The sequence below is a fragment of the Schistocerca cancellata genome, chromosome 9 (genome assembly GCF_023864275.1).
Source record: "Schistocerca cancellata isolate TAMUIC-IGC-003103 chromosome 9, iqSchCanc2.1, whole genome shotgun sequence".
Classification (NCBI taxonomy): Eukaryota; Metazoa; Arthropoda; class Insecta; order Orthoptera; family Acrididae; genus Schistocerca; species Schistocerca cancellata.
Window position 1 is genome coordinate 87,196,953 of NC_064634.1, and position 24,476 is coordinate 87,221,428.

Below are 24,476 nucleotides of genomic sequence, written 5' to 3' on the forward strand. Positions count from 1 at the left end.
GGAACACGTTTCTGCCAACGAGAGACCAGTTTATTGATACCGTCACTGTAGAATGTCTGACTTTGTTGACGCAGCCACAACCTCACCTCTGCTTCTGCAGCTTCAAATTATCAAAGTGGTGTCCTCCAAAGTGTTCTTTAAGTTTTGGAAACAGATGGGAATCGGATGGCACCAAATAGAGACTGTACGAAGGTCGATCGATGGCAGTGAACGCAAGGCATGGGATTGATGCAGATGTGTGTGTTGTGGAATTGTCCATATGTGGACGAATTCTTCGAATTCGTGCTTTTAGTTTTCTGAGGCTCTCGCAGTACCTTGCATTCTGACTTGAATTCCAAATGTACCACAACCCGAACATCACAGAACACTGTGTGAATGACTTCCTGCTGATGTCATGGTCTTGCACTTAATTGACGTCGGTGACCCTTTTTGCCGGAAATCGACTGATGCTCTCCTGTTTTCGGGGTCAAAATAGTGAACCCGGCTTTCATCGCATGTTGATAAGGAACACGTCGCTGCCACACTCAAAAAGCAAGAGAAATGGGTGACGGATGTCCAGTCTCCTCTGTTTCATTTCAGAAGTGAGCATTCGAGGCGCCCATCGTGCGCACAGATTTTTGTGTACCGCAATGATGGCCTGTAAACGCTCTCGTGATATGCTACACTTACCTGAGGGCTGTGGCTGTGTTATCCAACGATTTTCTCTGATGCGTTCATGAGCCCGATTCAGATGAGTCGGTTCCCGTTCTTAATCGTCCGCTCCGTGCTCTGCCACACAGGTTACGCTTAACGCCACCGTTTCCTTCATTAGGAGCACACAGCCCAACTTCGAAGATTACTGATGTCGATACAATCACCATCGACATAGCTTTCATCTACGGATTTGCCGGCCGCGGAGGCCGTGCGGTTCTGGCGCTGCAGTCTGGAACCGCGGGACTGCTACGATCGCAGGTTCGAATCCTGCCTCGGGCATGGGTGTGTGTTATGTCCTTAGGTTAGTTAGGTTTAAGTAGTTCTACGTTCTAGGGGACTTATGACCTAAGATGTTGAGTCCCATAGTGCTCAGAGCCATTTGGACCATTTGGACCTCTACGGATTTCAATTGGAGGCGCTTTCCCTGTAGTTAGAAACTCGATTAGAACCCACTGTTTCTCACGCACCGACGTAGTTACGAAACGCACCGCCATATTTCACGCTACAATTCGAAGCCCTGTAGCGTAAGAGGGTTCCAGGTTGGGTTAGCGAACAGTAAAAGTCGATCTACTGTTATACATGACTTGTAACAGAAATACTCTTAATTTTTTAAGAGTAAAGTACTAAATTTAGAAGTGTTTCAAAGCAGAAGGAATGACGGTTAAGGCGGTTACTCATATTAAGCGGGAAATCCGGGTTCGAGTCCCGGCCTGGTGCAAATTTTTCGCCGGTATCTCTGCTACATTTCAGTGCTCAGATATGGCTAACGTCAATAAAACCTTTGAACGCCGTGCGGAGTGGCCGCGTGGTTTGAGGCGCCATGCCACGGATTGCGCGGCCCCTCCCGCCGGAGGTTCGAGTCCTCCCTCGGGCATGGGTGTGTGTGTGTTGTTATTACCGCAAGTTAGTTTAAGTTACTCTCAGTAGTGCGTAAGTCTAGGGACCGATGACCTCAGCAGTTTGGTCCCTTAGGAATTCACATACATTTCAAACCTTTGAACAAGAAATAAATCATCTTCTTATAATTTCTTTCCTCTTGTGCAAAGCCTTCAACACTTGTGACTACCTCTTCTGCGTTGATCTTCGAAAATAAATCTTTTTCTTGGCGTATTAGCAAATTATAGCAACCATAATTCTGAATATTTCGAGAGCTACACCCATCTTCCTTGTAAATGGCAAAGTTCTCCGTTTATATTCACTGTTGGGCAGAAGTGTCTAGAAATACACAGAGCTTACATTTATAAATTGAAAATAATATTACTACACAAATATCATTTTTTCTGTACACAAGGCTACCTGTAAAGACACACTGAAAATACAAAACAAGAAAAGGACATACATAAATACAATTTTGCAACATATTCTGCGGAATATCGAACTGTTTAGGAGGCTTTCGCCTATTCATTGAAGCGTCTGAAATATGGCCAGCACAGAGAATGTGATGGAATACGAAGCCTAACACCAAATGGATAGCATACCTTTGTTTCAAGCTACATTTACTGTTTGGCTACGTAGTCCAGTCTTTCTGATATAAATATGAGCGCTCACCACTTTGAAGAGCGGTTAAGAATTCCGTACAGTATGCGTATTAGTAGAAGTTATTTTGTTTGTACGCGAGGATGTCGTTCCTTGATGCCACTGTTGTCTTGTTGCAGGTACTGCGTGCAGTTTGAAGTTCTGAAGGCTTCCAAGGCATGCCGCAAGGAGACCAGCTACTCGTCTCTGAGAGAAGGTAAGTTCCGGTAGTCCTATGAACACAGCAACAGTGACTATATTGGTTTTAACTCTTTTTGAATGAATTACAATGTAGTGGGAGGCAATCCTCAGGCGATTTAGATGTTCGCCAACTCCCACCATAACTTAAGTCTCTCTTAATATTTCGTCAATAAATATAAATAAAACGGTTTACTGCGCTACTTACGTGATTGTTTTTGCCTACGCGTTTCGATGATTCACACTATCATCTTCAGGTGGAGAATTGCGTTGTAGCATTCCTGGTATTTGTGTAGAGCACAGACGCCTTTTCACAGCAGCACACAAAACGCTGCTAAGCAGGTTATGTTTCCTGTTTTTGTTGATGATGAAACTGATTTAAAATTTAAAAAAATGAACTTGTAAGAGTAAAGTGTATTTGCAACAGGAGTGGAATCGAAAAGATGATGCATACTTCTATTTGTTGTATGTACTCCTCACTCATGTGTAAACGTAGCCTCTGAGATGTGAAACATCTTTGTCTGAAGTAATCCAAACATAATGTACAACGAAGAGCAACAAATAGCAGTATGCCGCATCTTTACGATTCCACTTCACTTGTAAGCACATTTTACTATTAAAAACATATGTTTTTTAACTTTTAACTTTGTCATGTTCCAAAAACCAATTTTACTACCAGAAATAGGCGAAATATATACCGGAATTTTTTTTTTTTGTCTGCTGCTGTGGGAAAAAGTGTGAACCACCGAAACGCGTAGTGGGAATATAAACAATGTCTGACGCACTAAACAGCTTTAATTATATTACGTCTTTAATACGAAAAAAGTGAATGTTTATAGTTGTGTTTTCTCTTTCTTTGCTTTGTCATTTGTCTTTAGCCTGGCTTGATTCTGTCAGCCAACTTTACTATCTTGCGACAATCTTTTCACCTCAGTGTTACTATTACGTGCAACATCCTTTGTGATCTACTTTGTTTACTGCAGTCTCTCCTTGTCTGCCACTATCATTTTCCCCTCTCTACTGCTGCTTTCGGAAACTAGCTTAACTATGTATGCTGGAAATCCGTAAACGAGCTTAACTGTTTCTTGATGTCGTGGCAGTGTGCCACCAATTCCCCCTTATGACTAAGGTTCTTCAACACTCTTTCGTCACCTATTCTTTGTGTCACTTCAACGTTTCGTATTTTATAGGTGCAATTAATTTTCTATGTTGTTCGACAGTGTCGCATTTCACATGTTTGTAGTTTCTTCATTTTAATATTTCCGATGATCCAAGACTCACTTCCACACGACGCTATGCTCCCGGTGTGCACGTTCAGTAGCTCCTTCCTCAGTTCCATATCAGTATCTGACGTCAGTGGAGCTCTTTAATTGAAGAAAATTTCCTTCACGTATTCGTCTAATTTTGGTACGTTGCTTGCTTCTTAATCCTACTTGCTAGACAGGAAACTTTTCTCAATTCTACAAGTTGTGACGTCACGAAACAGTTTTCATCGATCCAGGAAAATATTTGCTTTATTATAAATGCAAACGTGGATCACAATGTTTATGAAATCAGCTGATTAATTTTGGTCGTCTTCAGACCTGAGTAGAAACGCGTTTCATTATACACATCAGATGGTGGAATCATTAGCCTTTTCGGCTGCATCAAACAAATAAAACTGTTGCATGCAAATAGCACCACTGAAGCGTACATACTGCACTTCAAGTTGCATACCACAATTTTGTTTGTTTGACGAAGTTCAAAAATGGTTCAAATGGCTCTGAGCACTATGGGACTTAACTGCTGTGGTCATCAGCCCCTAGGACTTAGAACTACTTAAACCTAACTAATCTAAGGACATCACACACATCCATGCCCGTGGCAGGATTCGAACCTGCGACAGTAGCGGTCGCGCGGTTCCAGATTGTAGCGCCTAGAACCGCTCGGCCAACACGGCCGGCAGTTTGACGAAATCGAAATGGCTACACTATCACGTGTAATGGCATGATACGCATAATGCAACACGTGGGTAGGACCGTTGCAGTTCACAATATATATAAATGATCTAGTAGAAAGCGTCGGAGGCTCTTTAAGGCTATTCGCAGATGATGCAGTTGATTATACCAAAGTAGCAACGCCAGAAGACGGTAAGTATTTGCAGAACGACCTGCAGAGAACTGATGAATTGTGCAGCCTCTGGCAGTTGACCCTGAACGTAAATAAACGTAACATAGGAAAATAAATCCTCTACTGTACAGCTACGCTATTAATGACAAACAGCTGGAGACAGCGTCTGCCGTAAAATATCTAGGCATGACTATCCAGAGCGACCTTAAGTGGAATGACCATTTACAACAGATAGTGGGAATAGCAGACACAAGATTAAGATTCATCGGAAGAATCTTAAGAAAATGTAACTTACCCACGAAGGAAGTGGCTTCATCTATCTAGGATCCGTATTGGGTAGGACTGTTAGAGGAGATAGAGAAGATCCAACGAAGAACGGCGCGTTTAGCTGGCGAGAGAGCGTTACGGAGATGCTAAACAAAAACCACTGGCAGACGTTACAAGAGAGACGTTGTGCATCACGGAGAGATTTAGAACTGAAATTTCGGGACTGAACTTTTCAGGAGGTGTCGGACAACGTAGTGCTTTCCCCCACATACATCTCGCGTATTGACCACGAGGAGAAAATTCGAGAAATTAGAGCCAATACAGAGGCTTACCGACAATCATTCTTCCCACGCACTATTCGCGAGTCGAACAGGGTTGGAGGGATCAGGTAGTGGTACGGAGAATACCCTTCACCACACACCATTAGGTAGCTTGCGGAGTATAATTTAGATGTAGTGAAGATGGTCATTATCGACCGAAACCAATTATCTGATTACAAATAAAAATTGTGAACCAAGCCTGGAATTAAATAAAGCAAATCCTCTCGATTCTTGTATTATTGCGTCTTTCCCAACTTTGATGTTGATCAAGTCTTTATTTGCTGTTGTGCTATTCTTTGGCACCGTCGTCGTTTCTCTGTTTATCCTTAAATTACACTGCCTGACAAAAACAGTAAAGCAAAAACTTGAAGCACGCAGAAGAGTACGAGGAAACGAAACGGAACTTCACGGGTTGAGAGGGCATTGGTTGGTACTTCAATGATTACAGTGTTGAGTCAGATTTAGAGAACTTGGCAGTATGATCCCACTTAGCAACAGGACACTACATCGTACTTGGTACGGATGCACGCACTGATTCAGTTGGGAACATTGTCATAAAGCCGTTACATTCTACTGCAAGCTGTCCCACGACAGTTGTATCACTTCGCTGATATCCTGATCACTGGCAGTGTGACCGAAGTGACGTCGGAGCTGGTGCCACACATGTTCTGCAAGCCACAGGAATACTCAGCATCATGCAGACAGTTCGTTGAGACATGTGTCAAACGTGGACGAGCATTTGCATTTTGAAAAATGGCATTGCGATACTGTCTACATCTACATCTACATCTACATAGATACACCGCAAACCACCATATGGTGGGTGGCGGAGGGTACCCTGTACCACTGCTACTCATTTCCTTTCCTGTTTTATTCGCAGATACAGCAAGGGAAAAGTGACTGTCTATATACCTCCGTATGAGCCCTGATTTCTTGTATCGCATCTTCGTGGTACTTATGCGCAATGTATGTTGGCGGCCGTAGAATCGTTCTGCAGTCAGTTTCAAATTGCCGGTTCTCTAAATTTTCTGAGTAGTCGCCGCAAGTCTGTCGCGTAAGGTGTGACACATGAAGACGCAGGATGTCCCTGATATATAGTTGCGCCATCGGAGTTCCCGCAGTAACCACTAGAAGTGACCCTAAACTCATACGTGATGGCCATCCATACCGTGACGCCAGGACTAACACCGCTCTTTTTATCCAAAATATTGGAAGAACGGAAACTCACATCATATCGCCGCCGTACTCGTCCGCGATAGTCATCCGTGGCTATGCAGAACCGAGATTCATCGTTGGACAGAATGCGACGCCTTTCACGAACAGTCCAAGCTTCATGGTCATGGTTCCGCACCAGACGCAGCGTTAACGGCAGCCTACGCATGGGATGGTAGTTCCCTAGTGCACCTGCTGCAAGTCTACGACACAGAATATTACAGGCATCCATTAGTTTTTCTCCGTTGGCTGACGCAGGGTTACGATGTGCCGCGGTTCACAATACGGCGATTCTCCCTTATAATGGTTAGACGTGGTCGACCAGAACTTCGGCGATGAGTATGCCTGTGCTCTCGTCCTCATGCAGGCCAACATCAGGCCACCGTAACAGCAGGCCAACATCAGGCCACCATAACAGCAGGCCAACATCAGGCCACCGTAACAGCAGGCCAAGATAAGGCCACTGTAACAGCAGGTCAACATCAGGCCATCGTAACAGCAGGCCAACATCAGGCCACCGTAACAGCAGGCCAACATCAGGCCACCGTAACAGCAGGCGAACATCAGGCCACTGTAACAGCATATTCCCAAAAAACTCCTAGTACTTGTTGTGACTAGAAAATTTCTCACCTTCAGTGCACATTCTTAATGCACTTGTCACTTTCGTAAACACTGGGTACTACATTTGTGAGATATAACTACATGGTCCAATCACATTAATGTGACCACCTCCTTTGTTCGGCGTCACCGTACAATAACGATTCATAGACGAAGGGTGCCAGCAGTAGCAGTAACACTTTCCGGGGATGCGAACAACAGTGCAGTCGTTGTCTTTGTGGGGAAACGAAGCGGTTTACCTGATGTCCAGAGAGGGTGGGCTCATTGGCAAAGGGTGGAAGCAAACAATTGCGTACTGCCATGGTTAAAAGTACACCGTGCATGGCAAAATGGTGCACCACGGGCCACTGATGACAGGGGTGAACGACACCTGCAGACATGTGTATGGGCGAATAGACTTGCAGCTGTTGAGCATCTGACCGCCCAGATGGACCAAGGGACTACCAACAGTGTCTCACGAACGACCGTTCAACGAAATTTGCTGCGTATGGGGATCGGCATAAGGCGCCTGGTTCATGCACCCACGCTGACTGCTGTTCATAGGCGAAGAAGGCTGACATTTGGAGGCCAGTACCGTAGCTGGACTTCCACAGAGTGGTGACATGTTTCTTTTTCCCATGTTGGTGTGTAACGGCGTGAAACGTCTGAAAACAAACACCGTGCAGCAATCGTTGTAAGGGTCCAGGCCGCAGGAGGGAGCATTATGGAGTGGGGAATGTGTTCGTGGCATACTCTGCGTGATTTCTTCATTCTGGAATGGATAATGGATCAACACATGTACGCATCTGTCTCTGGAGACCGTGTCTACCCATACGTGCAGTTTCGTTTTCTTCTGCACGATGACATCACAACAGTGCAACGTGTCACACAGCTCTCAGTCTACGTGTGTTTTCGAAGAGCACCAAGATGATTTTATCGTACTCCCATGGCCACCAAACTCCGCATCGGCCTAGTCACGCCATGGATCCTTAACCAAAAACTCTAGTGTAGTTGGCCTTGGCATTGATGCCGGCTTGGATTCATATCCCTGTAGATGCCTTCCAGAACCTTTCTGACTTGCAGCGGTCCGCGCTACGCCTGGATTTTGATACATGTCACATTCAAGTGACAGGGTAGCGTAGTTCTCTGGTGTCATTTTATCTGGTACTATCAATTTCCATTTCACATTATCATATGTTAAAGAAAAAATGGTTGGTTCAAATGGCTCTGAGCGCTATGCGACTTAACTTCTGAGGTCATCAGTCGCCTAGAACTTAGAGCTACTTAAACCTAACTAACCTAAGAACATCACACACAGCCATGCCCGAGGCAGGATTCGAACCTGTGACCGTAGCGGTCGCTCGGTTCCAGACTGTAGCGCCTAGAACCGCACGGCCACTCCGGCCAGCTATATTAAAGATCTTTCCCTGTATTTAGAATCTTCTTTTTTCATTCCGGATCGTGTGAATTCCGCGGTCGTTAATGCTACACTCATGCTCATTAATTAAGGATAACGCTGACACATTGTGAAACAACGCTCTGGTGGGCGGTTTGCGTGTTTAAATCACCTCGGGGTACGACCATGCGGTGCATTTGAGCTGCGGTCGTCGCACGGTGGCGCTGGCAGCAGTCCACATACGCAGAGGTCTGTTTGTGCATGTCAGAGTACGGTGCAGCGAGTAAGAGTGCAGAGATTTCCAGACTTGCTAGTGGTGACTGTGTGTTGAAAATGGCTCAAAGTGCTGGTCAAACACAGCAGGTCGTAGCACGGGCCCTCCGTGTGCCACAAAGTGGCAACGATTCCAGCAGACAGAAAACGTGCCCAGGCGCTACAGTACGGGACGTCCACAGTGTACAACACCACAAGAAGACCGATATCTCACAATAAGTGCCCTCAGACGGCGACGGAGTTCTGCAGGTAGTCTTGTTTCAAAATGGATCTGAGCACTATGGAACTTAACTGCTGAGGTCATCAGTCCCCCAGAACTTAGAACTACTTAAACCTAACTAACCTAAGGACATCACACACACGCATGCCCGAGGCAGGATTCGAACTTGCGACCGTAGCTGTCGCGCGGTTCCAGGCTGTAGCGCCTAGAACCGCTCGGCCACTCTGGCCGGCCAGGTAGCCTTGCTCGGGACCTTACCTCAGCCACTGGAACAGTTGTCTCCAGACACGCTGTCTACAGACGAGTGAACAGACATGGTTTATTCGCCCGGAGATCTGTAATGTGCATTCCACTGACCCCTGGTCACACAGTACACGGTCATTGGAACAGTGGTGCCAGGTTATGTTTACAGACGAGTCCAGGTATAGTCTGAACAGTGATGCTCGCCGGGTTTTCATCTGGCGTGAACCAGGTATCAGATACCAACCCCTGAATGTCCTTGAGAGGGACTTCTATGGAGGTCGTGGTTTGATGGTGTGGGGTGGGATTATGATTGGTGCACGTACCCTCCAGCATGTCTTTGACAGAGGAACTGTAACACGTCAGATGTATCGGGACGTCATTTTGCACCAGTATGTTCGCCTTTTCAGGGGTGTAGTTGGTCCCACCTTCCTCCTAATGGATGATAACGCACGGCCCCCCCCCGAGCTGCCGTCGTGGAGGAGTACCTTAAAACAGAATATATGAGGCGAATGGAGTGGCCTGCCTGTTCTCCAGACCTAAACCCCATCGAGCACGTCTGGGATATGATCACCATGCACTCGTACACAGACCGCACAACGGGTTGGCATACTCTGGATCAAGTGGTCGAGCAGCTGCTGGGGTATAGCCTCCCATTCTAGCGCCTGTGGGAGCTCCTCAAGTGTCGTAGGGATTTGAAGACGTGCAGCGATACTCTACATGTCATGTGTGGTCTGGCGTCTCCTTACCAGCAACAGGTCCCAGGTTCAAAGTAGTCAATTCCCTAAAAAACACGCTCAGAGCGTCGTTGCGCGAAAGTGGTAGGGAGACACGACTTAGAACAAACAGACACCACACAGAATGTTAGACTGTTAATGTATTAACACTGAAGTGACAAAAGTTATGGGATACCTTATAATAACAAGCCTAGTGTAGTGCCGCTGCTCGACTTGGGATGGAGCCAACAAGCCGTTGGAAGTACCCTGCAGAAATACTGAACCACGTTGTCTCTGCAGCCGTCCGCAATTATAAAAGTGTTGTCGATGCAGGATTTTGTGAACGAACTGATCTCTCGATTATGTCTCATAAACGTTCGATGGGATTCATGTCAGGCGATCTGGCTGGCCAAATAATTCATTCGATTTGTCCAGAATGTTCTTCAAACCAGTCGAGAACAATTGTGGCCCCATTACATGTCGTATTTTCATCCAGAAAAGTTCCAGCGTTGAAAACATCCCCCAGGCTGTGGCAAAGCCATGTCTCAGCAATGTCCTTTCTTCCGGGAGTGCTGATTCTCCAAGGTTCGCAGGAGAGCTTCTGTAAAGTTTGGAAGGTAGGAGCCGAAGTACTGGCGGAACTGAAGCTGTGAGGACGGATCGTGAGTAGTGCTTGGGTGGCTCAGTCGCTAGACCACTTGCCCGCGAAAGGCAAATGTCCCGAGTTCGAGTTTCGGTCTGCCAGGAAGTTTCATATCAGCACACACTCCGCTGCAGAGTGAAAATTTCGTGCTGGAAGATCCATCGTTGTTTGCGCACATGAAGTCTGCTAGTAGCCGAACATAACCACTTCCAGTCAATGATCTGTTTATTTGGACCAGAGAGCCCAGTCCATTCGCCGGCCGGAGTGGCCGAGCGGTTCTAGGCACTACAGCCTGGAAACGCGAGACCGCTACGGTCGCAGGTTCGAATCCTGCCTTGGGCGTGGATGTGTGTGATGTCCTTAGGTTAATTAGGTTTAAGTAGTTCTAAGTTCTAGGGGACTGATGACCTGAGTAGTTAAGTCCCATAGTGCTCAGAGCCATTTTTTTCATAGGTCAACCGATTCCTCCACAGGAAAACACGTCTGATATATTCTATACGATACTGGTGACGGCGTGTGCGTCACATGACAGGAATATGTTGTCGATACACCTAACTTGCACACTTGGCGAATGGGTAAAAAGATTCTTCTACCTTGCCCAATTTAGGTTTTCTTGTGGATGTGGTAATCACTCCCAAAAAGTGATTAAAACATAAGAGTGTGTCACATAAACAGCAACAAATGAATGCAACAGTTTCACAGTCGCCCAGTTTTCTCTGTTCTCTGTCAAAACATATGTTTTTAACGTTTTCAAATTTTTCCGTGTGTAGACCGTCAAATCCTGCATATGTCCAAGCAAATCTGAACATGTCCTGGAATTTTGGAGAGCGAAGTTGATTATGTGTGAGTGCCTGAATTCTGATAATTGTCTGAAAATAAAAAATTAAAATTTTCACTCGAGGGAAGACTTGAACCAAGGACCTCTCGTTCCACAGCTGCTCACGCTAACCACGGGACCACGGCGCTCCTGAGCTCACATCATCCTAAATGTTGCCTATCATGCGCATGGGCTACTCAGTTTGTATATTCTGCTTATTTTTTCATGGTTCCATACAACTTCTTCCTGTTTTCTCGATTGATCTGTGTTCAGTTTTTCAAGGCCTATCTACTGTGCCAACTTATATCTAAATCTGAGGGGGGTGCGATGGGGAGGTTCCCTTGTCAGAGCCATTTGAACCATTTTGAACCAGCCCAGCCCATTCCTTGTAAATACAGTCCACACTATTATGCAGCCACCACCACCTCGCACATGGCTTATTGATAACCTGGGTCCATGGCTGAATGGGCTGAATGAGCCACACTCGAACCCCACCATCATCTCTTACCAACTGAAATCGCGACTCATCAAACCACGACACGGCTTTCCAGCTGTCTAGGGTCCAATCGATATGGCCACGTGCCCAGGTTGGGCGCTGCAGGCTATGTCGTGTTCTTACAAGGGAACATCCCCGTCGCACTCCCCTCAGATTTAGTTATAAGTTGGCACAGTGGATAGGCCTTGAAAAACTGAACACAGATCAATCGAGAAAACAGGAAGAAGTTGTGTGGAACTATGAAAAAATAAGCAAAATATACAAACTGGGTCGTCCATGCGTAAGATAGGCAATGTTAAGGGCACTGTGATGTGAGGAGCTCTGTGGTCCCGTGGTTAGTCTGAACAGCTGTGGAACGAGAGGTCCTTGGTTCAAATCTTCCCTCGACCGAAAATTTTAACTTTTTATTTTCAGTTTATGTGAAAAACTCTTATGTTTTCATCACTTTTTTTGGAGTGATTATTACATCCACAAGAAAACCTAAATCGGGCAAGGTAGAAGAAACTTTTCACCCATTCGCCAAGTGTACTAGTTAGGTGGGTCGACAACATATTCCTGTCATGTGACGCACATGCTGTCACCAGTGTCGTATACAAAATATCAGACGTGTTTTCCTGTGGAGGAATCGGTTGACCTATGACCTTGCGATCAAATGTTTTCGGTTCCCATTGGAGAGGCACGTCCTTTCGTCAACTAATCACACGGTTTTGCGGTGCGGTCGCAAAACACAGACACTAAACTTATTACAGTGAACAGAGACGTCAATGAACGAACGGACAGATCATAACTTTGCGAAAATAAAGAAAGCAAAATTTTCAGTGGAGGGCAGATTTGAACCAAGGACCTCTCGTTCCACAGCTGTTCACGCAAACCACAGGACCACGGCGCTCCTCACCTCACATTGCCCTTAATATTGCCTATCTTATGCATGGACGACCCAGTTTGTATATTTTGCTTATTTTTTCATAGTTCCACACAACTTCTTCCTGTTTTCTCGATTGATCTGTGTTCAGTTTTTCAAGGCCCATCCATTGTGCCAACTTATAACTAAATCTGAGGGGGGTGCGATGGGGATGTTCCCTTGTTAGCAGAGGCACTAGGGTCGGTCATCCACAGCCACACCTCAATAAGCCCAAATTTCGCAGCACAGTCCTAACGGATACTCTCGTCGTACGTCCCACCTTGATTTCAGCGGTTGTTTCAAGCAGTGCTGCTTGTCTGTTAGAACTGGGAACTCTATGCAAACGTCGCTGCTCTCGGTCATTAAGTGAAGGCCGTCAGCCACTACGTTGTCTGTAGTGAGAGGTAATGCTTGAAATACAGGGTTATTACAAATGATTGAAGCGATTTCACAGCTCTACAATAACTTTATTATTTGAGATATTTTCACAATGCTTTGCACACACATACAAAAACTGAAAAAGTTGTTTTAGGCATTCAAAAATGTTCGATATGTGCCCCTTTAGTGATTCGGCAGACATCAAGCCGATAATCAAGTTCCTCCCACACTCGGCGCAGCATGCCCCCATCAATGAGTTCGAAAGCATCGCTGATGCGAGCTCGCAGTTCTGGCACGTTTCTTGGTAGAGGAGGTTTAAACACTGAATCTTTCACATAACCCCACGGAAAGAAATCGCATGGGGTTAAGTCGGGAGAGCGTGGAAGCCATGACATGAATTGCTGATCATGATCTCCACCACGACCGATCCATCGGTATTCCAATTTCCTGTTTAAGAAATGCCCAACATCGTGATGGAAGTGCGGTGGAGCACCATCCTGTTGAAAGATGAAGTCGGCGCTGTCGGTCTCCAGTTGTGGCATGAGCCAATTTTCCAGCATGTCCAGATACACGTGACCTGTAACGTTTTTTTCGCAGAAGAAAAAGGGGCCGTAAACTTTAAACCGTGAGACTGCACAAAACACGTTAACTTTTGGTGAATTGCGAATTTGCTGCACGAATGCGTGAGGATTCTCTACCGCCCAGATTCGCACATTGTGTCTGTTCACTTCACCATTAAGAAAAAATGTTGCTTCATCACTGAAAACAAGTTTCGCACTGAATGCATCCTCTTCCATGAGCTGTTGCAACCGCGCCGAAAATTCAAAGCGTTTGACTTTGTCATCGGGTGTCAGGGCTTGTAGCAATTGTAAACGGTAAGGCTTCTGCTTTAGCCTTTTCCGTGAGATTTTCCAAACCGTCGGCTGTGGTACGTTTAGCTCCCTGCTTGCTTTATTCGTCGACTTTCGCGGGCTACGCGTGAAACTTGCCCGCACGCGTTCAACCGTTTCTTCGCTCACTGCAGGCCGACCCGTTGATTTCCCCTTACAGAGGCATCCAGAAGCTTTAAACTGCGCATGCCATCGCCGAATGGAGTTAGCAGTTGGTGGATCTTCGTTGAACTTCGTCCTGAAGTGTCGTTGCACTGTTATGACTGACTGATGTGAGTGCATTTCAAGCACGACATACGCTTTCTCGGCTCCTGTCGCCATTTTGTCTCACTGCGCTCTCGAGCGCTCTGGTGGCAGAAACCTGAAGTGCGGCTTCAGCCGAACAAAATTTTATGAGTTTTTCTACGTAGTGTGTCTTGACCATATGTCAATGAATAGAGCTATAGTGAATTTATGAAATCGCTTCAATCATTTGTAATAGCCCGGTATGGTTTCCTCGGCACACTCTTTCACACTGTGGACCTCGAAATAGTGACTTCCCTAACGATTTCCGAAGTGGAATATCCCATGGGTCTAGCTCCGGATACCATTCCACGTTCTGTTAATTCTCGTCGTGTAATCATAATCATAATCGGAAACCTTCACAAGACTCATCTGAGTACAAACGACAGCGCTGCACTGCCCTTTTACAGCTTGTATACGCGATACTACCACGTCTGCGTATCTGACCGCTATCCAATGACTTTTATCACTTCAGTGTGTCTCACTTTGAAACAAGATGGTCAATGCCTTTACAAAAAAAATGTTTTCGGTTGCGTACGGAAGCATAATCGTACCCAGGCGTGCATCTCTTCTCTGAAGCAATGTGGTCGGGCCAACATGTTGCCAAGATTGTTTCTGAGCCGTGTTGTGGCTCACGCTGGTGCCGTTGGTAGGTTGGCATCCTGTGGTACGGATAGTGGCGTCTCGTTTTCTTCTCGTGTTTATTGGCGCCACTACATTTGCTAGCATTGTCTGTCCGTCAGTGGAAGCAGCAGCGGTTATCGGACGTTTGAGTTGAGTGAACATTAACCCAGTAGTGAAACCTCCGCTACTTTGAGATCACGCCGTTTCTTCGTGCATTGTTGCTCGCAGGGTCGTTGAGACGAAGAGCAATGACTGGAGTTGGCGAAATTAGTTAGCCGTCCTCCACATCTTATTATTAATCATTGAATTCCTTGTGTTGATTGGTGAAGTTCAACCAGAGCCATTTTTCTGCCTAGTGGCCGCTAACGCCCCAATTACCTGCCATTGAGGTTAGCGCATTTTCGTGGCAGTGTACCTTTCTTCGCCTTGCCGCTGCTGTCCAGTAAGGCGTGTAGTTAGACAGCCTCCGTGATTGTGGTTCGGATATGTTGTTTCTGTTGGACTACCTTGGTCGTAGTGGTTCCTTCTGCTTCTGGATGTTCTAAACGCCAGAGTCTGAAGACGCAGTACTGTCCGCCGGGTCCGCCTTGCCTGGGTTATTCCAGCGTTGTGTGGGTTATCAGACGTTAGGTAGATTTTGCAAGAGTGTTGGTCTGCGTTTAAACTGTCACTAGTTTGAGTTGCCATCCGGTTAAGTGAGTACAACTCTTGGCTGCCTGTCTCATGGGTTACGAAGTTGAGCGACGTTCCCAGACTGATCCTTAGAGCGCTGTCTGAGGCCTACTTCTCTCTTTGTTTGATCAGATTGTGATGACTGTTTAAAAATATATATATATTTTTAGATTTTGAGTTATTACTATAGGTGCCTTCAGCTGACAAGTAATTTGAATTTTTTGTCAATGAGGCCTTCAATCATGAACGAAATTTGTCTAAAGAATTTTTAATTACGTATTGTCTATTAAGAGTGAAATTTGATGATGGTGGTTTTTTTTTAAAAGTATTTTAGTTCTTCAGAATTTGCCATCCAGGCCTTCAGCTGTGAAATTGTTTTTGAGTTATTACTTTTGGGGCCTTCAGCCGCCAAATAATTTGAATTTCTGATCAATAGGGCCTTTAGCCGTGAGTGCAACCTGCTTAAGAATTTTATTAGACATTGTGTCTTATCAGTCAAATTTGATAATTGTTCCTTATTGTCAACCTTATTTGCAATTGGTTCAAAATGAAGTGTACGTGATTTAAGAAAAAACAACTGAGCAACCAACGGTAACTGAGTAAGGCCTCGTCCACACCGAATCCTGCCCTTCCCTAAGTCCCATGTTTCAATTTAGACTACGTTACAAAAGTTTCGCTGAGAAGCCCTTACACATGCTCCATTCAGTTCCGATTTCTTCCCGCGCGAATTCCGTATTTTGGGTGCCCTAAAGGAAGACATACGTGGCTATCGATTTGGTTCGGACAAACAGGTGGACGCCTGTGTACAATCTTGGTTCCGTAGTCAGCCGCAAACATTTTTGCATGAAGGTGTACACCGTCTTTCCTCACAATGGGGTATGTTTATTAATAGTTAAGGCAGTTACCTCTGAGGTAATAAACAGTTCTCCCACTTTCTTGCATGTGTCTCGTTTGCATTTCAGTGCCCCTTATATGTAAATAATACTTTAATTTTTACACTGCGGTAGTGGTTGCTATCGAAACCAGTAGTAATAATAAAGGACATTCAGACGTGTGTAATGAATTTCATAAAAAGCGTTATTTTTCAATCCAAAAATAGTTGTAAACGTTACAATATTAAGAAATCCGATTAGTGGAAAAATTTTGCCACTGAAAGAGTTCCCACTAAAAATCTCCCTGTTCCTCCATTGTGTAGTTATAGTTTCCTTCCTTACTTTTGTCTGTCTAGCACTGTACATAATTGTTAATGAAAACTACCTCAGCTGTATTATTTTTACACTTTCGTTATATTACGATTGGTTTCATTTCTTTGAACATAGCAAGGTTGCCGAGTTGCGCTGAAGTGAAGGCGCTGCGGCTGTCGTTAACATTACGTGCGACAACCAGGCCGTCTGTGTCACGACTTCAGCACATATTGACAACCTGGAGGTTGTTCAGGACGTAACACAATAAGTATGTAGAAATGCAGCTAAGGTTGTTTTCATTAATCTTTAACATTAACGCCAGCTACGGGCTCAACGTGATCAAGATTACTTGCTGTAGATAATCTCTTCTCCTCTCGTTTCCTGGATTTCATAACAACTTCATGACAGCGTTAATAATTTCCAGCCGCTAATGAAAGGCGATGAAAAATTCCGCAGGCTGAATTTTTGAGCAGTGAAAGGAAGCGGAAAATAAACTAAAATGAGCTTTATGCAATGGTTGCGTCATTCACCAACTGCACTCATGTTCATAACTTAAGGATAATTGCAGAATGTGGTGCCACACAAGGTGGCACTACATAAAACTGGCGCAAATAGCATAGGCACATAGGGAACACACACGACACAGATCTGTAACTCCACGGTATTTGTGATAAGTTGAGAAAACCGTCCCGACACACGTGTGCTACAAAACGCCACTGTATCCTGCGCATGTACCGAGCAAATGTGAATATCACGAAGTTTAATTGACGATCGACACTAGTATTACATAAAAAGGGGGTTTAACAGATGAAACTTCTGCAGTTCTGAGTGAAGCCTTATGCGCTCTTATGCGGCATTGCGTGCGTTCATTACCTTGTCGTTGGTTAGGCAGCATCAGGGGGCGGCGGGCGGCGCAGCTCCACACACCTCGCCATCTCGGAAGCAACTCTCTCTAACTTCTCTTTACTACCATTTACCGAAGTTAGTTTAAGAAAAAGGTATCTGGCTGTGTTTTCAACTGACCAATCAGTGTCTCAATGTTAACCTTAAGCTCCGCCTGCAAAAATTCTGTCTATCCAATGAGAAACGTTATACTTTTCGTGGTGGGGCAATGTTTTTAATGTTTGCAACGTAACAGAGACGCGTATAGTCTCACGCTAAAACTTGCAGCTGGCGTGGCCCTTTTAGTGTTATCGTAAGATCTATACTGTTCTTCTAGAGGGCTCTATCTTTTAACATGGGCTGGGGGTGTTCTTGGCGGTCGGCTGGAGACGTGGCTGTCCGTCCCTTATCGTAGGGCCTCCTAGCCTACACGACTCTGCTCTCGGCTTCTGTTTTCGTTTCTCCCCTCGGAAATGCGTCTGTTTCACGGTGGGAAGGTGTGACATGCATTTAGGCGTTCTTGTGTTAGTCTGTGGTGTTCCATTTGCTCACTCGTTGATCGTATTACTTTGGTTAATTTAACGTCAGGATTTATTTGGAGCTATATGACATACTGCCGGATGATTTGCTATCATGTCAGGGTTTTCATGGAAGGTGTTGTATTTGCCTGACGCCTTACAGCAGTTACGGGGATTACGGTAGACATAAGGAAACTGCTGAACTTTACAGACCCAGACAGGCTCGTTAAAGGACCACACAGGCTTCTTTACTCAAGAGGTGATGAGTCAGATGTAAAAGCACAGTTGGCTGAATTGGCTCTGAGCACTATGGGACTTAACTTCTGAGGTCATCAGTCCCCTAGAACTTATAACTACTTAAACCGAACTAACCTAAGGACATCACACACATCCATGTCCGAGGCAGAATTCGAACCTGCGCCGTAGCGGTCGCGCGGTTCCAGACTGTAGCGCCTAAACATAAAAACATAAAAAAAGTCTCATTTCCAGTATCAGGCCTGTACACTGCAGATTACTCTTCTAGATACAAAGTTTCATCCACAACTTTTCCGGACTGCTGATTTTCATTATTTTATTGTTGTAACTGAGTTTCAGAACTGTTTACAAATGTTTTCCACACAAACTCGGTACGACAATTGTTTCAAATGTTGCCTCTGGGTAGTAAGCCAGACAGTTGTAAGAGTTTTCGTTGGCTGGCGCGGGTGAATGCCTTTCGGAGCTCGGGGAATGGGCTGGCGCCCACAATTGAGATTCCCCGGGCGCGTCCGCGGCATTCATCAAAGCGCCGGCGGCGTCGGACCGCGAGTTTGCCGGAGTTCATGCGCCCCCGTCGCGGCCACTTTTTCTTTCGGCGCCGTCCGCGGCCGCCTCCGCAGGCCCGGCCAATCTTTTCCCTCACGCTCCATTAGGTGGGCGCGCGGGACCCGATAGCGCACTCGACGGCCCAGTCGACTCGCGCCTCTAGTCGACTCGCACGAGTCGATAATCGCGTCCCGTCACGCAGCCTATTGCCGCGGCGCGGCCAATAAGCCGTACCCAATAAGCTGCGACCTCCAGGGCGGGTCACGCCAGACGCCCCGTGCAGCTGCTCGCGGACACTCGAATACCGGGAAATGGCAGCCGCCATATGGCCGCCACAGTTTTCTGTGTAGGATTATGTGAATACATCATGTCATTCGGACATGTCTGGAAGAACAGACATCACACAATCGTATACCTGATTCACCTCGATGGGCAATGAATCGACAACCTTCAGTGCGGATGTACAGTCGTGGACAAAACGAGCGAGACCCCTCGCCTTTTCGTTATGCTGATCCGCACAGCTGTTAAGTCTGCTACACAGCGTAACAGGCAAGGCGACGAATTGCTACCAACATACCATGTACAGGTGTGAGATTTAAAAAATATCCGAACTTTGTCAGACTGTTTTCAATCACGTGTAAGACTATATTAATGCTGATTAATGTGTAAAACACAACACGTAAATATAAGATATAAATGAAAGAAGAAACGCTAATTGCTATGAACTGTACTGATGAAAAATTAATTTCACCTTATCGAGATAACATAAGTGTTTTAGTAAGACAAAGTACCCCAGATCATTACGAATTAGCATAATATTATGCGAATTTGGCCGCGAAACGGTCTGTGTCAAGGTTCAGACCAGTCATACTGGATCACCGTTGCTGAACTACCATGAAAGTTTGGAAATTTATCAATGTGTGAAGATTCATAATGAAATTCAGCTAAAAATTAATTCAGTGTCATACTTAAGTGAATTCTGTTATTGACTGAAGCGGAAAAAGTAGGCAGTAACAAGTATGAAATTCTACAAGAGTTTCATATTGACATCCACAGGGCGCCAGTACAGAATAAAGGTAGCCAAGTTCGCATAATATTTTGCTAATTCGTAACGATCTGTGGTACTTTGTCTTACTAAAACACTTATGTTATCTCGATAAGCTGAAATTAATTTTTATTAGTACAGTTCATAGTAATTAGCGTTTCTTCTTTCATTTATATCTTATATTTACGTGTTGTGTTTTACACACTAATCAGCATTAATATAAAACTTCCTGGCAGATTAAAACTGTGTGCCCGACCGAGATTCGAACTCGGGACCTTTGCCTTTCGCGGGCAAGTGCTCTACCATCTGCGCTACCGAAGCACGGCTCACGCCCGGTACTCACAGCTGTACTTCTGTCAGTATCTCGTCTCCTACCTTCCAAACTTCGGTAGCTCAGATGGTAGAGCACTTGCCCGCGAAAGGCAAAGGTCCCGAGTTCGAGTCTCGGTCGGGCACACATTTTTAATCTGCCAGGAAGTTTCATATCAGCGCACACTCCGCTGCAGAGTGAAAATCTCATTCTAGCATTAATATAGTCTTACACATGATTGAAAACAGTCTGACTAAGTTCGGAGTGTTTTTCAATTTCACGCCTGTGTGTAGTATGTTGGTAGCACTTCGTCGCCTTGCCTGTTACGCTGTGTAGCAGACTTGACAGCTGTACGGATCAGCAGAACGAAAAGGCGAGCGGTCTCACTCGTTTTGTCCACGACTGTACATTTACGTTCGACCTCCAGCGCGAATCTAAAATTAGCGTGAACAGGGACTGCGGATAGGCAGCACTAGCTAGGAGAGTGTGGGTCAGCCGGGGAGCGTGCCGATATAGTGCGCACAAACACGGCTGTCTAAGCAAGAGTCCAGCCACGCCACGCCATCAAATTACGCTATTCTACAGGAGCTGTGGAGACTCTGAACAGATTAGCCAGGGGTCTACTCTATAACGTTGGTATAAACAGACACCCAAGTAGTGTTAAACACAGCGAAGGAGACACTGGTAGCGGTCTACTCTGACATGGAGTTGAACTAGACGCTCCCGCTTGTTGGCATGTACTACGCTGCCTCACTTACAATGGAGAAGACGCATTGTGGAAAAGACTTAATGAAACATCTAAATGCAACTGTAAAAGAATATACAGAAATAAACTGAAAAAAAAACAGTTAAAAAATTTTGTGAAATGATCTCTGTGAAAGTAAGAGGTAAAGTAGACTAGAGATACATATGATGCACCTTGGAATTATGCTCTAAATCGTGTACAGGAAAATGAGGTCCGTCAAATCTTTCTCTAATCTGTTTTATTTCTTACTTTTAGACAAATCATTTCACAAAACATACGACCACTCGCTTTTTCAAATTTTTTAATATCTAGTTTTGTTCCGAATGCATAATACATAATCTGTTTAAATATCGATTCATATTTTATTATTATTAATAGCTTATAGGTAAGGTGAAGGAAGAGAAGTTTCAGTTCGAGCTGTTATTTGATACTTATTTTACTTTTTTTTTTTTTTTTTTTTGATCACGAAAGAAAAAATTCCACAGTTTCTGCATCAATGCAACTCTTCATGCACAAAACATCTAGACCTTGAGGAGATGAACCTTTTTGGTAACTTAGTTACATAGCTATCAGCAGCTGTTCCTGAAATATTTCAATTTCTCTCAAATCACAAATTAAGTTCATCAACATGATTTCTTTCAAGCAAGTGAATTTTTCTTTATTTTTGCAAAACTAGGTCTTATGGTCAACAGTTTGGTAACCCATTTGTCTATTTCCCACTCTATGTTTTCCCTCTCTTTGTTTTCTCATAGTATTCTCACTCTTACTTTTCTCACTCTGAATTTTACTACGAGAATTGTAAAAAAATCCTTTGTGTAAATTCTAGGGAGACTTGATTTCGTTGCACTGCAATATTTGAGCACTAAAACATCCTCAGAGGAAAATTGGAGTTTATTTTCGTAAACAGTGAACTATACCTGAAGCGAGGCGTCTTTTTACGTAGGTACCATTTCGAAATAAAAAAAGCAAGTACACTTTTCTTAACAGTTTTATTTTTATATGAAAGTCTCTACTTCAATCTATTTTTCTACATAATTCCCACCAATATTAAGGCACTTATCGTATCGTACAACCAGCTTTCCGTCCGGCCGTTGTGGCCGAGCGGCTCTAGGCGCTTCAGTCAGGAACCGCGCTGCTGCTACGGTCGCAGGTTCGAATCCTACCTCGGGCATGGCTGTGTATGATGTCCTTAGGTTAGTCAGGTTTAAGTAGTTCGAAGTCTAGGGCACTGATGACCTCAGATGTTAAGCTCCACAGTGCCTAGAGACATTTGAACCAGCTTTCCAATACATAGTCAACCTCATTCAAATATTCCGCCTGCTTCGCATAACATCCGATAATTTAAACGTTCTGTAACAACTGCATAAAGCACACTTCTTAACACTTGAGGAAACTCATCACTTAACGTCAACATCGTAAACTGTCTGTGCTTTCTCACATTTTCATCAACTTTATGCAGCAAATAGTCAGCAATCACTGAAGGTCGCTCCCTTTGGTGTTCATCATGCACATTCGTACAGTCATCTGTAAAATCTTACCCATTGCCGTACCATCCTATTGCTCACCATGTCTCCTCCATACACTTCATTGTTCTGACGATGAATTTCACCGCTCTCACACTTTTAGTACTGAGAAAACGAATCACAACGCGTTTTCTCAGTCAGAGGAGGCATTTCAAATACTCGTCAACAAACTGGAACACGCCGAATGACTCTGTAATGGCGTCTGTGGCTTGACAATCGAATTCGGTGCACAGCGCATATGCACCAAATGCCGACTACGACGCTGCACCAGCTGAATTTCAAAACGGTTCTTTATTTAAAAACAAGCCTAGAATAGTACACTGAAGAGGCAAAGAAACTGGTGCACCTGCCCAATATCGTTTAGGGCCACCGCGAGCACGCATAAGTTCCGCAACACGACGAGGCATGGACTCGACTGACGTGGACTCGACTAATGTCTGAAGTACCGTCGGAGGGAATTGACACCATAAGTCCTGCAGCGCTGTCCGCCGTGATGGAGATCTTTTCTGAACAGCAACTTGCAAGACCCCCAGATATGCTCAATAATGTTCAAATCTGGGGAGTTTGGTAGCCAGCAGAAGTGATTGAACTCAGAAGAGTGTTCCTGGAGCCACTCTGTAGCAATTCTGGACGTGTGGGGTATCGCATTGTCCTGCTGGAATTTCCCAAGTCCGTCGGAATGCACAATGGACATGAATAGATGCAGGTGATCAGACCGGATGCGTACGTACGTGTCACCTGTCACAGTCGTATGTAGACATATCAGGGGTGCCGCATCTCTCCAACTGCGCGCGCCTAACAGTATAGAGCCTCCACCAGCTTGAACACTCCCCAGGTGACATGCAGGTCCATGAGTTCATGAGATTGTCTCCATGCCCGTACACCTCCATCCACTAGGTATAATTTGAAACGAGACTCGTCCGACTAGGCCACAGGTTTCCAGTCACCAACAGTCCAATGCGTTGACGGGCCCAGGCAAGGAGTAAAGCTTTGTGTCGTGCATTCATCAAGGGTACACGAGTTGGCCTGCGGCTCCGAAAGCCCATATCGAACACGTTTCGTTTAATGGGTGGTACGCTGACACTTGTTGATGGTCCAGGATTGAAATCTGCAGCAATTTGCGGAAGGGTTGCACTTCTGTAACGTTGAACGGTTCTCTTCAGTCGTCATTGGTCCCGTTGTTGCAGGATCTTTTTCTGGCCGCAGCGATGTCGGAGGTTTGGTGTTATACCGGATTCCTGATATTAACTGCACACTCTTGAATTGGCCGTACGGGAAAATCCCCACTTCATCGCTACCTCGGTGATACTGTGTCCCATCGCTCGTGCGCCGACTATAATACCACGTTCAAACTCACTTGAATCTTGATAACCTGTCGTAATAGCAGCAGTAACCGATCTAACACATGCGACACATACTTGTTGTCTTATATAGGCGTTGCCGACCGCAGCGCCGTATTCTGCCTGTTTACATATCTCTGTATTTGAATACGCATGCCTATACACGTTTCTTTGGCGCTTCCATGTATTTAACTAGCAGCACAGCTATGAAGCACCGTTTCGACATCTTTTCTATTCATCATGTTCAACCAAGAACTTTAATCTTCGTCTCCTTGCTCTAGATACACCGCTGGTTTTCATGCCCCATTGTGTTCCTGCTTCGCGGTTTCATCACAGTCACTAACTATGACAGCTGAAGTTTTTAAGCGCATTTAGCTACTGACTAGGGATTTGAAATCAGCTGCTGTGAAGTAAATCGACTGGATGGCCCCTTCCTCGTGCTGGACCACACTGTGTAGACCCGAGTGCCTGTACCGATTACCCACGCCATAGGAGGCCACACAATGGCCATCCCCAGAGACATGTTGGCGGCACACCGCAGCACAGTTGCCGCATAGGCTACCTGTGCTTCCGTTCAGACATCGCACACACACACATCTACACCTACATCTACGTCCATAAGCCACTACACGGTCTGTGGCGCAGTATACTTCCTATACTCTTAGCATC

At 45.2% G+C, this 24,476-nt stretch overlaps 1 protein-coding gene across 1 annotated transcript in view; it reads left to right on the forward strand.

The window, feature by feature from the left end:
• LOC126101201 (somatomedin-B and thrombospondin type-1 domain-containing protein-like) overlaps positions 1–24,476 on the forward strand; it is a 370,695-nt gene that overhangs the window by 327,530 nt on the left and 18,689 nt on the right. The window contains exon 3 of the mRNA XM_049911896.1: positions 2,349–2,425. Within this exon, the coding sequence (XP_049767853.1) occupies positions 2,349–2,425 (77 nt within the window). The remainder of the gene's footprint in view (positions 1–2,348; positions 2,426–24,476) is intronic.